The following is a 17264-nucleotide window of genomic DNA, read 5'->3' on the forward strand; positions in this document are numbered from 1 at the left end:
ATTTGCTGCTAATGGCAGCAAAATGCTCCTACTTCCTGGGGCCCTGCAATGGGCCCCTGCTGCCACCAGGGGGAGCTCTAGGCTCCACCTGGGTGCCATCACAAGGGCTGGCAGGGCTGGGACATTATACCCTGCCACCAACAGCTGCCTGCCACCAGGGTGGGGACAAGATCCCCCTGGCATGGCAGTAGGGAGCACCTGGCCCTGGCTCCCCGATCAGGGGCAAGGACTTGGAAAGAGCTGCAGGGGAGGGGCAGGTTCCAGCCCTCCTGCCCTGATGCACTGGTGGGGCAGTTAGGAGCTAGTTTGCTGCTAGCTGCCCCACCAGATTGGGACAGGAAGCTGGGACCTACCTCACCTGTAGCTCTTTCCAAGCCCTGTGCCTCGGTTAACCAATCACGGCACAGGGCTGGGACCTGCTTCTAACCAGGACAGTTCCCAGCCTCTACTCCATGATTACGGGGCAGAGGCTGGGGAGTCTGTTCCCCACCCAGCTACATGAGTGCAGAGCTGGGTGGGAAACAAGCTGGGGAGCCTCTGTGTTCATTGAGCTGGGTGGGGGACAGGTTCTCCAGCCCCAGCCAGCACAGAGCTCCCAGTGCCAATTCCATGGTCGTGTGGCCGGTGCTAGGAGATCCTCATCTCCCAGCCCAAGCTCTACTGTCGTGGGGCTCAGGCTCGGAGACCTCATCAGGCTGGAAGAGAAGGGTCTCCCAGCCCAAGCCCTGTGACTGTGGAGCTCGGGCTGGGAGATAAGGATCTCCTAGACCCCGCTCCCTGATCATGATCTCAGAGTGGGGGTCTTGGAGCTCCCTGCTGCCAGGGCAGGGAACCATGGTCCCCACCCAGGATCTGGTGGCAAAGCCTGCCCCAGCAGCTTTCAGGGGCAGGGAGCAATCTCCCGCCCCCTGGTGGCCAGCTGACTGGGAGCAGATTTGCTCCTGGTCAGATATCTACATGCATACTACTGCACTGTTACTAATCACAAGAAAATTTGCTGTTTGCATTTGCAGGTAGCAAATTTACTTGTGATTAGTGAGGTTTACTGCACAGTAATCATGTGCACATGTAGACACACATGCTTACTGCTTAGTAAACTACATTATTCCGCAGTAAAGCGTCTCGTGTAGATGTGCATAGTACTGCCTAGAGATACCTAAGCTAGCCCTAAATTACCTAGCAGGCCACAGAAGCAGTATAGCTGCATTAGTGTAGAGCTGAGTCCTGACTACTTCTCAGCAGGCTGATTAGCCTGGGCAGAGTGCCACATGGAATTATAGTACATAGACATCCTGAGTTATCTACATATTACCACAGTAGTGTGGAATTCTCCAGACAACATAGCCTTGAAAACCTGGCAGCTATTAATTTTTAAGACACTTTGAACCTACATATTGAATACTTCACATCCAAAGAATAACCATCAATGTAGAGCTACGCATGACTAGTCCTTATATAATCTATCATTCAAGGCATGTCAAGCCTAAGAAAAGAGAAATCTATTTGCAGCCACATAGCAGTTAAGACTGACAAAGGTGCCACTTCCAGCCTGAACAGGCATGTTTTTATGTCAAGTTAATGAAATATTAATGTGACATCTCAATTGTGCATTTTCTACAACAAACAGAGGTGACAATTGACATCCAATAGGAAGCATTTATTGTTTTAAAGTGTGCTAGTAACAAAGTAAATTTTGATCAGTTTTACTGTAAACATGTACACCCTTTGTAGCACATTTCAATCCTTACCCTTGCCTTTTTTGTTATATCATAATTCTATAATTTAAGGTTTGGGGCATTTTAGAACAGGCAGATAGGTAACATATAATGATACTTGATGCAACAGTTAAAATTGATTAGCTGCCACAAAACATATGGTCTGGGAATTCCATACAATACAACCTTTCAGAAAGCTTACTTTGCACTTTTACACAAGTCTTTTGACATTTGGAAAAGTTAAAAAATGGACTTGTAGAAAAAATTACTGAAACCAATATGCAAAGAAATCCTGAATTTACAGGGTATAATTCCAGAGACAGTGATGTTTTTAACTTGGTGTTCAGATGTGTAACTTTGGAAAAAACTCTAAAATTGTTGGGTACCTTTCTCAACATGCAGACTACAAATACTTTATGGCACAGGCCAATTTAATATAGTTGACAACTGGGAAGACTAAGTTTGCTGCACTGGACAAACTTTGCTTGCACTTTAATTCATGAACCCAACAAAGAAACGAAAACTTGACTATGATCAAGTAGGAATTCGGCTTCTTAGATATTCCAGTACTGCAGCTGTTCCTTTTGCCAAAATGGCTGCTCGAGGAGTGCGGAACGGGTTTCCTTCCAGCAGAAGTGTCCTAGGGAAACAGAGAAATGTGTTAGTGTCAATGGTTTGTTTTTTATAGCTGTATTTTATTCTTTTAGCAGAATTTTAATCACTGCTACTCTGTTTCACAGTAGGCTAGCTTCTCAAGAGACTTCTTATTCAAATACTAGCATGCCCTGCAGATATGCACAGACAGGTCTATTTGCATGACCTGAGAGCATTCTGTACAATTTACATTTACGAAAACAGAGTATTCACTTGAGTCTAAGGTGAGGGGGGAAAAAAAAGCCTAGATTTGGAGTTGAATACCGACCTGGGCCTGTGGCCAGAGCAGTAGCTGCTGCTTGCCTTGAGGGCTTCCACCACTGCGGCCACTTGGCCAGGGCCAAAGCAGCCACAAAAGGTAAATTGGGAAGCATGCAACTGGAAGGGGGCAGGTACTGGGGGCAAGAAAGTGGTTCAAGCCACCACCTGCCTCTTCACAGCCTGCCACTCCATTGCTCCTTTCCCTGCCAGTAGCCTTCCCACTGCTGCTGCTGCTTCCCCTGCCATAGCAATGGGGAGACAGATTTAAGATGACCCTCCAATAATCAGATTCTATGCATATTTGTTAACTACATTCTCTACATGGAAAATTTTATCAGTGCCATCTTAAATTCAGAGTTGTCTTGGATTTGGGTAAATGTGGCAATACTTTTTCAGCAAAATGTCTACCAGGCTGCTGACAGATGTGAAAAACAAAACAGTGCTTTACCGGAAGAGGTAGTGCGTTCGTTTGACCTGGCTCCCCAGTACCTGTATAGATCAGGTGCTTCAGTGTGGCTTTTTGGTGCTTTTATCTAATAGCTGATTCAAGCAGCTGTTAGATAAAAGTGCTAAAAAGCCCGCTGAAGCATGCAATCTATAGAGACCTTGGGCAATGCCTCTTCTGGGCATGTTTTGTGCTTGGCGCAGGAGTGTGCTGAGCTAGAAGTAAAGCGTTGGGTTTTTTTTTCATGTTTGTAAGCAGCCCCAGATGTTAGAAAAGGACTTTATTTATTTATTTCTTTAAACAGGGAACCAACAGGTTGCAATACAATACCAATAGGTTATGTTCAGCCTCCCTACTTTATGCAGTGTACATGCTGTACACATGCTTTTATGTAAGCACAAGGTTATGGCCCTGTAAGTTCCCTCATCAGTTAGAAACTTTAGTCATGCCCTTTTCCAGAGGATATGTTTAACCTACCCCATTGACCTATAGCCTACTGAATTCAGCAAGCTACAGATCTTGAGGCTAGGCCTCCATCTAAGTCCCTTTGGGTATTCTGGTAGGTATTCTTAGAACATATCTAACACAATGGGTGTATCAGGCTTCCTACAAAACATAGTTGCAACCAGTGCTTTGAAAAAAAATACAAAGGAAGTGGTGATGCAGTGCCTCCTTTTTGTAATAGCCAAAAGGTCAGAGCATTGCCCAGGAAGTGAAAATGCTGTGGTCAATTTTCTCCTTCTACCTCCCAAACTACAGATGGTTCTGGATTAGACCCCAAATTCCAGCAGTGACTCTGCATTTTATATTAACAAGTCATTGGATGAAAAATGAAGACAAGGATCAGAATCCCAGAACATCAACTCTAGGGAGTGCCCAACTTCTGTGGTACCCTCTTCTACTTATTCTCTGGAATAGCCTATAGCAGGGGTAGGCAACTCCCAGCACGGGTGCCAGATTGTGGCGCACAAAGGCATTTTGCTTGGCATGCGTGCCTCTGGGTGGATGGCGGGGAAGGGGCCGGGGCTACACAGAAATAGCAAGGATTGGGCCCCTCATACTCCCCTGTCATCCACCCCTGGCACACCAACATCTTACAAGTTGGAAGTTGTGGGTGTTTTCGGCACTCTGCCCAAAAATGTTGCCGACCCCTGGCCTATAGCCTGGCAGGTAAGACATGCTACTAGTACAAGGGAATATGGGTTTGAACTCCATCAGACAAAGGATGGAATTCATTAAGAGTTTCCTATTTGCTGAGCAGGGGTTCTAACCATAAGACTATTTGAAACAAAGGAAGATACCACCCAGTATCCCTTCATGACGTCAAAACATTTTTTGCAGGAGGCAATAAAGACAAGAGGGCTTGCCATCCCCAATGGAATCAGGGATTTACTATGTGTAGTAAGTTTGCAGTTGACAGCAGTCACTACCTTGTACATCAGAATACCCAAGGAACAGTATCACAGGCAATAAAGTAACCTGCCACATCAAACCCTGTAATTTAGTGGATTGGTTACAGCCTGAAGCTTGAATGTTTATATCCTCATATGCTTGATCTTCTTTAGCAATATCATAACAAGTCTTTCTTGAATCCAGTTAAACTCCTAGCCCCAGTGCTACAGATTGATTTCACCTGCTTCACACAAAGATTGAAAGGTACCCAAATCACAGCTGAAAGTCCCCCCCCCCATCTTTTGTGTTGAAAAAGATAAATAGGTTCTCAATCTTTGTAGTAACTATTTCATGTGTTATTTGTTTTGTCTGTTCTTTAAGTAGAACCAAACCATCTTCCAGTTTCCCCCTTATCAAGCAGTCTTGCTCAGCCTCTTATGATTTGCAAAACCATAAAAACCCCCCAAAAACATTTCTTAATCCTTGGTTTCTAGTATAGCCTTTGAGACACAAGCAGAACTGAACAGAATAATCTACCTGAGCATGTAAGCTAAATGTGTATAGTGGAAAAATGACATTAAAAATATGTATTATGTTAAAACTGATGACAATATAATTTTTCAATCCACTGATGACCTTACAGACTCCTCCCTCCACACCAAGTACCTAAAGTTAATTTAAAAAACTCAACAATGTGGATGAGGAGTTGAATTATTCTTTCCACCCTGGATTACCTTGCAGGTGTCAGTGCTACATTCCATCTGCCATTGTGTCACCATTCACCTAGATTTATTAGGTCCCTCTAATTTCCTCATCCCCTTTTCCATTCTTTACTCACGTTGAGTATTACTGTTTCCTCCTCATTATTTTTCTAATACTGCTCTCTCTCTTTTCCTGATCATTGATTAATATGTTAAACAGCAGCTCTAGTACTAACATCTTGGGACAGTTCATTGTTAACCATTTAATTGTGACAAACATCCATAAAACAAATGTCAAAAGAGAGGCAATATATGTATGCCTAAGGACTATCCAATGTAATGAGACAAAGCCTGTAAAAAGTAGGGATCACGAAAGTTGAAAGCAGACCAACTTAGTAAACTCACACATTGAAGTTGCACTAGCTACAAGAGTGACTCAATGCTTAACCACATGCTCAGTCAAACCTCTGTAAGGTGATTTGGCCTTACCATAAGTATACATCATTCTGGTTTGGAAGAAAAAAAGTTAAAAAAATGAATTAATGAAACAAAACCTTCCTCTCTTTTCAAATAGTCCTGAGAAACTATGACAGAAATTGCAGCTGCTTCATATGGGATTGCTAGAAGTGAGACATTTTTGGCACTTAAATCTGGAAACAAATACATTTGTGATTCTGCATTTTTCCCTGAGCAAAAAAAGTATGCAAATAGAGTCTCAGGAAGAATATTCTCTAAATAAAACAAGCTATTTTACAAAATTCAAAACACAGTCACCTCAGAGTTTCACAGTTTCCAAGTTCTGGTGGCACCTGTAGGAGGTCATTATTCTGAAGGTCTAAGGTGCCAAGCTTGTCCATCTTCTTCAGCTGGAAAGGATCTATAGATCCAACTTGATTGTTACTAAGCAGGATAGTTTCAAGTGTTGGGATGTGATAAAGGACACTGGGAAATATTTTAAACCTACAAGAAGATGCAAACACATTTCCTTTATCAATCACATTAAAAAATAAAGTAGTACAAAAAGCAAAACAAAACAGATTGGGAGGTGAAAGCATTTTAACTAACCATGTTTCTTATTAAATACTAATTTTTTTAACTTGCATTTTTGGAAGAATGGAAAAGGTACCAATTATTTTAGTCCACAAATAGAAAAAGAAGTGGAATTTGTCAGATGATTGGCCAGCATCTACATACCAGAAAACATAAGGCAAGGAAGGAGGATTCATTTTGCAAACTGTAACTAGTAATGACACTAGCCAGTCCAGGTTAACATTTCTTGTTAACAGATTCACTGCATTCCCCAAACTTAATCCCATTTTGATTCCCCAAAGACCTAAAACATATACATTCTGCTTATGGACAGTTCCTAAATTAAAGAGAGCGTGAGAGAGCTTTGCATTTAACAACATTTTGTTGGCTGCCTATAGCAAAAAAAGAAAAAACAATTCTGAGCAGAAGTGTCAACATTTGTAATTATCTAACATTTTATCTACCCACTGCTTCCATAAGGTGACAGCTGAGTAATGCAGCTTTGAAACATTAGTGATGAGCGCACTGGTCCACACAATTAAGAATCTTTCAGAAATACTTATTTAAAACTATTTTTGGATTCTGCTAAATACCAACATCTATCTTCATAGCATGACAGAATATCCAGAGATTCAGCAAAAATCTCAAATCACCACACCATTTTGACAACTCGTTTTCAGTAACAGAGAGAGGCAAATTTTGGTCCCAAGGAATGCTTTCCCTTTATATATTCATGTGGGAAGAGCCTTCAATGTTGCACTTCAGAACAAAAGGGATATTTGCTGAGTCATAAAGCCTGGAAGAGTAGAATGTAATTCCCGTGTTGCATAAATGTGCCTTGATTGGCTTAGTGAAGGGAAAGTTATTTCTAGTCCACAGAATTCTTCTCATTGTTTCTTGCTGGAAAACAGAAATGTCAGAGATCTAATCAGAATACCCGCTGAGTCTGAGCTGGTGCCTTCCTCCTACTAATAGTTTTTATTCACTTTGTTTTAATGGCAAAATTTTGAAGAGGTTCACTGAAGCGTGGGTGGTCTGAGACAACGGAAACCCTTTAGGAGAGGGAATGTTCAGTTATCTCATTGTGTGGTTCAGTTTGCTTCTCTAAAAAAAAAAAAAAAAGCATAGTATAGCTTTACAGAGTCAGGGCAAGCAGGATCTATATGATAAGCAAGGCAAACTGGGTTTAGCCAGAACCATGCTGTGATGGAGAAATAAGTCTTTAAAGGGCAAAAAAGAGCCTACAACTTCCCCAGCCCATTGCCATCAGCCTCCTAATGAAATGGGAATTAACAGGAAGTAAATAAAAATAGAAACAATTTAACTGAAGAGCTCCTAGGAAACCAGCTTCGTCACTGCTTCCTTGCACCACTAAAGGTGTCAGTGCTTTCTTTAAATATTTGCAATCAAGTTAGATGGGCAGCTTTGCAACAAAAAACAAATTATGGGTAGAGATTGGGATTTTCTAACACATGGTACTGGGCAATTGATCCCCACCATTTCCCCAGCATAAATAAATGGTCACTCATTTCTCAATCCTACTAAAAATTAACCTAGCGGATTAATTAGAAATTATATGATGTGGTCATAATAGGAAGACCACAAGTCCAGGAAAGCACTAGACAGATGTGAGAGAGAAATCCTGTCCCCCCACAGGCCCAGGCATCTTCATCTCCTGCAACTCCTACTTTCAGCAACATTGGTCAATATGTAGTCAGTTAATCATTTAAAACAGAAATTTGGTAACTCTTTCTTTTCCTGTTGTGTCCAGCTGGTCAGCAGTCAAAACCCCACTTTGGTATGCTTCATTGCTGCTCTGGGAACATGGTGAGAGATGCATGCTACTATGAATGGTATGATGAATCTCCTTCACATATACTTGTTCTGTCCACTTCCTTTTTGGGCCCGAATCAAAAAAGGACTGAGGTAGAATTTAGATGCAAGAGTCTAAAGTTGCAATTCTGGAGGGAAAAGTACTCTTCTGCCCCCTATTCCAGCAGCACCTTTACTTTTGCCTTTGAAGCTCACAAGAAAGGAGCAAGCCCCTTCTGGTCTTCAAAGGAAAGGCCATAAGGTACCTACTGTTAAGAGAAGGTCCCAAGCTGTGGATCCCAAGTGGATGGAGGAACCTCCTTGCACCCCCACCTGAAGCACCAACAGAGGGCAAGATTTCAGATATCTCCCTATTTCCAGTGTTTCCCACTAACTAACTAAGCAGCTGTGCTCCAAGCATGCTGACCTGAAGCAGCTTCCTACTCAACATGCTGGCTGTTCTGGCTATTATCATTTTGAGGTGATTCATTTTACCCATGCCCTGAATAAGGGATCCTAGGTACCTAACACAGGGTTCTGGATTCCACTTCAATGTCAGGCATGTACAAGTCAGGTGTTCCTGTGATTAACTTCTAGAAAACCAAGTCTTTTATTGGATCTAGCCCTTAGGATTCACTCATTTGAGCCATCAGTCAGCCACCAAAAGTGTGCATTAATTTTCTGAATACAAAAGCACCACATTGTGCATGTAGAAGACTGTGTGCACACTCTAGTCCCCTGTAACCTTCCTTGAAAGTTGGGCTGTAAGTTCATATGCACAGACTAATTCTACTTAACATCAGCATGGCAGGCAAAAACCATGCTAGTGCACAGCAGAATTAGTCTACTGAACATTAGTGTCACACAAAAAAGCATGTGCCAGCACTGCTGCGCAGTAGCGCTGATTATGGCGCATTAAGTTTAGTACCAGTTATTACAGGTACTGTTATTACAAGTATTAAACTTAATGCACCATAATTATGGTGTACTAATGAATGTGTAGATGTGCCCTGTGTAGATGTGCCCAGTGGATCAGATTAGTACTGATTCTTATATCAGAATCCCTTAGGCACTGTTCCCTTAAGCCAGATGTAGCAAGGCTCTGCTTGCAATGTATGTATGAATACTGTGGGAATGAAAAACTGGAAAGGATGCAAGAGAGGTTTTACATATTTTGTAGGGGTGCATCAATAAAGATTTTTTGGGCCAATACCAATGGACAATTATTGACCAGCCTGCACATATTCACGTGGCATTTATTGGTGACATTATCAGCCACATCAGCCAAAAAAAGTCGAGTGCCAGTAATGTCAATGTTCCTTTTATCGGTGCCAATATGATATGGACCAAGGTATTGGTGCACTTCTAATATTTTGTGATACTAAACTTTTTTGAAATAGGCTGAAAATTACTTAAGAGCATAAAACATACTAACAGAAAGCAAGAAGACTGAACCTCTCACAGGCATTCTCATTCTCACTTTGCTGCTTCAGAAAGAAGGAATTGCACCCTGTATTTTAAATGGACTTCATGTCAAACACCCAACGAGAGGGACAGGACTCTGTGTTTATTCTTTTAAGAAGGAACTTACCTAGCTGACTTTTATTGGTAGCAATGCCACATGTTCATACCTGTATCAAGTCAGGATGCAGTAATTTCTTCCTAAACCATGGGTCAACAACCTATAGCCCACACTGCTGGGGCTTCAGCAGTGTAGGGCCTCCATGATGGGGGCTTTGCCTATGCCATGCTGCAGCTTGGAAGCACAGGAAGCAGAGGTGGCTGGGTCCTACCATCATCCCACCCTGGACTTGAGCTGGACCATTTTGGCCCATTACCAAAGAACACTGCCAACCAGTGTCCTAAACCAATGAGCAAATACTAACTGACTAGGGAGAGAAAAGGCCATCCATTATAATTTAAAATGCATCTTTTGCAGGTAGGTTAGGTTGGAAGGGGGAAGAGGTGGGAGGGTGCAGAGAGTACATTCAACTATTCACTGATAAAGTACTAAGGGTAAAATCTTGGCCTGACTGAAGTTAATGCCAAAATTCCACTAATTTCAATAGGGCCAGGATCTCATACAAGGCATTTCTCAGAGAAGCACGATGAAGCATGTTAACTGTATAACCTCAAAAATACACAACTACACTGACAGGAGCATTTCTCCTGCCAAATTCTTTTTCCCCATCAGCATCAGTGAGAAAAGGAGTCTGAAGTATAGCCTTCTGGTGAGGGAAGCCAGAAAGATGGAGGCAAAGGATGTTTGTCCTTGCCCAAATAAGACATACAGTGCAAACACTTCTCTAAGTATTATTTGCAGACTGCTGTGAACATTTGAAGTGCAGGAGAGAGGGGCTTCTGGCTGCAAACAAAGGAGGAACATCTGAGCTGTGATGGACACCATTTCACCTGGACACAAGACAACTTTAACAGAATTGCAATGGAACTATTGTGGGAGTTTTTGTCTTTGCACCCTGCTACAAACATGAAAGATCAACACAGATTGGACTTTGCCTAACAGGCAACATTTTAATAAAACAAACAGAACGGTACTTACCTATTAAAGGCAAGATTGATTATTTGCAGTTTTGTAAGTGCTTCCATTTCTTCAGGTAAAGATGTCAAAAAGTTATTTCTAAATTGTAAATAAAAGCAAACAGTATTTATAAAAGTTTTAGACGGATTGAAGTTAATTAAACATTCCCAGCAAGCAAAAATTACATGTATTTGCCAGTCAGCCCTTTATTATCACATGGCATACTGCCTACCTGCTCCCACTGACATGCCCCAACCCTGCTCTGGGAGGTGAGCTGGTAATAAAGCCCCAGGCCCTCCACCTTCAGCCACTCTCCAAATCTCTAGTGTGGTCTGTACTGTGCATAACAGCAGCCCACCTGCATATATTTCCAGGTTTGGAGCATGCATACTGGCTGAGCACGGAATGTTTGGAAATAGCCAGCCAGGGCTCACTGCTGCCCCAACGTTATTAAACATTTCTCAGTCTTAACCTTCCTGTGTCTGGCTCCCTCCCCATCAGCCTCATATGATCTTACTTATCTTCACTCTCCCTTTGCCTATTTTACTCCTCCTGCTTCTCCACTTTCAGCAGCACATTTATTTTAAACAGATTATTTTAATTTAAAACAAGACAAGGCAAGCTGCTGCATCTGGCACTATGCTTTACTTGTTTTCACTTTTGTGTGTCAGTGGCACGATCCTACTGCCTTGAATGAACACACTGAGCACCACAAGTTATTGTAGCTACAAATGCAGTTGCCCAAAGATACGCACTGAGCTCACACAGCACACCAGACCTGTATTTTTCTTGTGGGGATGCAGCTTTTATCTGGATTAGCTGCCCCTGGGTCCCTTTTCTGATAGTTACCTAAGACCTCTGTGTAGAACCCTACATTCAATCAAGTCTTATTTACTCAGATACTATCCACTTAATACCTTTATAAAGTGTTTAGATCTAGGTTAGCACCTGTCTCCAGATATATTAATATATTTTATACAGACCAACAGTATCACAGAAACCTTTAAAGAATGTAACTATTATTTCATTACTGATATACTCCACTATCTAGTTTAAAAGGGTGTGAAAATATATTACTCAAAAAGACCACAAACCTGACATCCACGTGTGTCAATCTGTGAAGCAAACAGAGCTCCAAGGAAATGGATGAGAGCTTATTGAAGCCAAGATTGACATCACAAACTGATTCTTTCAGCTCTACAATCCTGCAACCCCAATACAAATACATTTTATTAAATGAGCAAAACACTTTCCATCTTAGTCACTAAAACCCTGTTCCACTGTGAAGTCTGATCTGTGCTCTTTGGAATTTCAGTGGCAATTTGGGAGAGAGAAAATAGTGGGAGTGACACTTAATAAAGCTGCCTGTCCTTGAGCTTTGCATTTTAGTGTCAGGACAAAACTCATATTTAACTTTCTCAGGCTGCCTTCACTGATATCTAGTTATTCTATGAAAGTTTGATCAGATAAATGCAGTCAGCAGATATTTCAAACAGATGAGGTGAGGTGAGCTGACCTTTCACTGTTAAAACAATACTTGTATAGAAGTTATTAAAAAGGCACAGAAGTTCAACATACCAGGAGCCACCAGGAAATGCAGTGGATTAGTGTCAATTTCAGTTTTTTGTTTCCGTCCCATTAATTCATTTTTGTGAAATACTGAAAATATTATCTTACTGCTCTCACAGACTACTGAGATAATTAGGAGACACTCCAATGTAAAGAATTAGGACGTTCAAGAAGTTAAGTGTTGAACCCATTTGGAAGAAACTGTCCTTAAACCAAAAGAGGTAATTAACGTGCAAAATAATCCTCTATCATATTATAATTCTTACTTATATTCCTTCCTTTTTAGAACCTACTTACCCACACTTTCCTTGCTGCTGAAATGCAATAGTCTTAAATAAAGTATTATTTTAATAAACTGATTTTCTGTAGAATTGTAGAAACACATAATTAACCCAATTTTCCCATGAGAGATTTCCCATGAGCTGCAGGGCTCCTGGGCACTATAGCAATACAGACAAACAACATTAACCAGACTCTGTACAGACTTGTTAGCCCATCTACATCATCGTCTATCTGAGTTACAGTACTACTTAGTAACCTCATAGAGGATCAGGCCCTATTGTGTTAGATCCTGTATAAACATATGAGCAGACAGTCCCTGCCCATAAGAGGTTATGAGCATTCATATAGGACTCAGTACTACAACTTTTACTCAGTCAAGTCCCCAATTAAAATTAATTCAGATTTCACCTGAATAAGGTCTGCAGTATCAAGCCAGTGGCTATATATAACAGTACTATATAGCAACTACAGCCTCGCTGACACAGAGAAGCAAGAGTGAAAATTAGACATTCAGAAGGTGAATGAATAAGTATTGCAACAAAGTACTCTGCTTCCACAAAACAGTGAGGGTTGGCATACCTCTTACTACCTAACATTCATTTTTAAGTTATTATGAATTATGTAATATATCATTTCAAATCTTAATAAGGATTGTGGCTCTTCCTTCTCCCAGGCTCACTTGCTGACTCTTCACCCCTGCCCCACAACAATGGTGGTTTGACTGGGGCATCCTGTTTAAGCTATAAAGCTGTTGTGCCAGATAACAATTTCATTAGCTACACATTACCCTGTTTAGTATCAAGCTAAAACATCCTCTCCAACTTCCACCATCTTTCCTGAGGCCCACAAAAAACAGATATACAACTCTGTGCCATTAAAAAAAAAAAAAGAGAGACTAAATGAATTACTGTCTTGTCAATTTAGACTACAACCTCCTAGACACAAGGCCATGTCTCCCAGCATCTAAAATGCTAGTTCAGCACACAGTTAAATGCTGACAACAAATTTTGCTCCCTAAATGTCACAACAAAGCTTTCTGTGGCCTTCTAGATGTAACAAAATGAAGCTCAGTAATGTGTTGCACTATAGAAGTTGTGACAAGACACCAGATGGACAGGTAAGGGGAAAAATACAGAAATTGTTTGACCTTTCAAAAAAATGCTGGACTGAGCTACCTGCAGAAGGTGACGTTTAAAATTGGGACTCGTTCATAGTGCAGGGCTGAGCTAACGAAGTACTGATGAACACAAATTATTTCTTTGTAGAGGAACAGGTGAAGACTTCATAGACAAAACAATGAGCAATTCTACAGCTTTACTTTGCCAGTTAAGTGACTGTATTTTTATTATGTGAAATTGCACTTGAATGTCCTCTCATTCATTTCAACAACTGTTAGGCAAAACAAAACACAAACAAAATGAATAGTGCTGTGAAACCATCCCTCAGCCATATCTTCTCCTAATTATTCTTTCACACAAAATTCACCTGTTAGCATCTACAGAACACACCTGCATACTACTTACAGGAAAACTGCGTGCATCCTATTCATAACTTTGGAATCATATTTTAGCACATTTAAGATAAAAGAGTAAATATTCTTGGAGAAAAAAAGTTTACACACACTGCCATAGATGCAGAATGGCATATAAACCAAAATATGACTGATACCTGGCAGGAATTTCACTGAGCTGATTCTTGCTCAAGTTTACTGTGGTGACAGGATTGCTTCCTACTGCGTTAAATACTTCATCAGGAATCAAAGCTGCTTGTTTCTCACTGAACAAAGAAAAGCACTTCATTTAGCAGAGTAAAACGAACATGTATGTATTAGACTTTATTCCCCTTTTACACAAAAAATAAGCAGTAAAGTAAGTTTTATTCTAGTCCAGTTAAACAGATTACAACAAATTACAAAGTTGATAGCGTGGCTGGAAGGTGCTATGACTTAAGCAGTTTATGCATATAGGCCTGTATGAAGCAGCAAGTATTTGCTTCAGATTCGGCTGATTCAGAGGGACAGTGATTTGATTTAGAGATTTGAATCGCTGTCCTGATTCAATTTGGCTGAATCAGATCTGAAGATCTGGTGCTGCTTTGGCCACAAGCTAAACAGGCAGCAATCCTCACCATGCTGGACACAGCTGCCTCCAGCTGGTAAGTGTGCTGGGGTTGGGGGAGGGGGAAATTGGGGCTGGGACAAGCTGCCCAGCTGGGGCGGGGGGTATGGGATGCAAGCGTGGCAGCGCTTGGAGCAGGGGCTCCGCTTGCCCAGCTGGGGGTAGGGGGAATAAGGGGGTGGGATGCAGACGTGGCTCGCTCGAGGCGGAAGGGGGCAGCTTGTCCCAGCCCCAGCCCCGATCTCTCCCCCACTCCCCTTCCCTCCCCCGACCACAACAGACTTACCAGCTGAAGCTAGCCGTGTCCAGCATGGTGAGGACTGCTGCTTGTTTAGTCTATGACCAAATCTCCGAAGCAGTGCCGAATCTTTTCCAAATCAATTTGGAGCTTTTTATTGGTCTCCTGATTCAATTCAGATTTGGAGATCTGGTCGCCGAATCAGGCCAAATCTTCTGCGAATCAAATCAGCTACCAAAGCTTCGCACAGCCCTAATAACCACTATGCAGATAACCAGTTTGTTACAATGCAAACAATGGGTGAAGAATTGGAAATGGCATTGTGTTAAACATTTAAGTGAATAATGCACTTACCTGCAAGGCGTATAAAGGGAGTAAACATGGATAACTCTGCAAAACACATACCTATATTCTAGCAATTTTAATGCAGTTATGGCATGCACGTTAATTCTTGACTCGCTTGGAAGAGTCATGGCTGTCACAGGAGGTTCCTCGCTTGGGCTAGTTATATCATCTACAGAAAACATGTACATAGGCAAAATTATGAAAACAGCATCCAAGTACTCATATCTGTATAAGAATATACTGTACATAACACCCCATTCTCTACAGTCTGTTGTTTTTCACTTGCAATCTTAATGCAAATTCTGTGAGTTCTGAAAACAGCATAAGATATATCTGTTTAGTGAGTACTGAGGATTAAGGCACGCAAAGAGTTGATTTATGCATGCACAATCTTTGGCATAAAGCCTTAACAAACCAACCACATGCATGAGTATTAGCATCTGACAGCAAGTACAGCTATATTGTCAGCCTAACTTCCAGTAAAGAAGGAAACTATAGCAACTTTAAGTTCATGGAAGAGCGCCTAGCAACAGAGCTAGGTTAGCAAGACCAGTCATCCTTTTGAGATAGGGAGTCAAAAACAGAAGCACGCATTATTATTCAACCCAAACTTCTATGAAACAAGACTGTTGCTGCCAGCTAGCTCTCAGACACCATGGCAACCGGTGCAATTCCTAAATCAATATTGTGTTAAACTTTATTAATCTAACACTAGCTTTCTTACCTACATATAACATTTCTATATACAACAAATGAGCATTTGAGTATCTGATCTATAGCCAGATTCACTTTACTCACTTATTGCTAGGACTGAATTTTTCTGAATCCAACAATTCAAAGATTAAGTGCCCTATAGATGTGCAGGGTACCACCTCTGATGCACTGGAAATCCAGCAGGTCAGAGCAGACTCAATCGAGTCTACCGGAGCATGGAAATAAACAAGTTCCAGCAGACTAGAATCACGTGTATCAGCATCCCTGCACCAAAAAATGGTGGTGGGCCACTCTGAACTAAAGCTTGTGTGATGATCTTTAGTTCAAAACGCCCCACTACCATTTTTAAGTGTAGGGTGTGCTGATACACGTGACAAATCGGGCACTTTTGAATTAGCATGGTTCACTAATTTAAGTGCCCCCCGACACCTCCTGGAGCATGTGTAAAAATGCCCTAAATGAAACTTCATACCTGAACTGAACTGATTAACACTGCCATCTTTTGGTGCAGCAAGATGAAACACATTATTAAAGAAAAATCAAGTGCCATCATTTTCAGTGAAACATCTTTTGCTCCGAAGAAAAATGGATTGGGGGGTATGTGTACCTGTACATATGTGTAGTATATTTGTCCAATACCAACATCTCTTTTACATTAAATGAAGAAATAAAATGTAGATGAACAAAAACAGCTGATTTGGTTACATTCGGAATAATTTTAAAGCCTTGTAACTTTTTAAAAGGTGGATTTTTCAATTTATATTAAAGAGCAACAGTGTACCTTGGATTTTGCTTCTTAGATACTTCAGAAGTTCTTGGGTGCCTTTCTAAAAAGACAGGGGAGAACGTCAGGGAAAAAAGCACTTGCTAAATATTACTTTTGTAGTTTTCTTTAGACAAAGAATGAAAAATTTCAAAATTGCTGGTAAAGTTCATATTACTATTATAATGTTGTCTGACACTTCCCATAATAAAATCTCCATTTTCAGTAGCTTATAACTTTGTCAAACTTTAACTGTTTCAGGTGAGTCTAAGAAAAAAAATTCAGCTAAATTTTGAGAACAAGGTCAGGGAAAAATATACTTGCCCATACAAAAATAGTTAGGCAACCTATTCTTTAAAGTCTCTAGCATAGCGCTTCACAAACTTTTCCTCAAAACGACCCCACTTCCTCAGCATGGCTCCCTACTCTCAACCCACAGCCCACCACCCCCGAGACCCCATCTGCTGATGTTGCGACCAACGTTCCCTCTAAGGATCAGCAGTCCGTGAGCGCGCCACCTTGGTCCGGAGCGGGACACTTACCGAAGGGGGCTGGGGGCCGGATGCTGGGGCCTGGGGCTGGAGGCGGAAGCCAGCAGCCAAGGGCCAGGGGCTGGAGCCGGAGCCTGGCGTTGGCTCCCCAGCTCCGGGGAAGTGGTCCACTCCCCTGCATCAGGGCCGGGGAGTGG

General features: G+C 41.6%; 1 protein-coding gene across 1 annotated transcript; it reads right to left on the reverse strand.

Annotated features, from left to right (window-relative positions):
* LOC102378512 (leucine-rich repeat-containing protein 40-like) lies at window positions 1-16804 on the reverse strand. Its single transcript, XM_006038863.3, has 7 exons — window positions 16595-16804; window positions 15160-15268; window positions 14068-14175; window positions 11643-11753; window positions 10570-10647; window positions 5943-6128; window positions 1-2355 (listed from the first exon to the last, which is right to left on the reverse strand). Exons 2-7 carry the CDS (start codon window positions 15225-15227, stop codon window positions 2250-2252), a joined length of 657 nt encoding a protein of 218 aa, XP_006038925.2. The 5' UTR covers window positions 15228-15268; window positions 16595-16804; the 3' UTR covers window positions 1-2249.
* Window positions 16805-17264: the final 460 nt, after the last annotated feature.

The sequence above is a fragment of the Alligator sinensis genome, unplaced genomic scaffold (genome assembly GCF_000455745.1).
Source record: "Alligator sinensis unplaced genomic scaffold, ASM45574v1 scaffold1823_1, whole genome shotgun sequence".
Lineage (NCBI taxonomy): Eukaryota > Metazoa > Chordata > Crocodylia > Alligatoridae > Alligator > Alligator sinensis.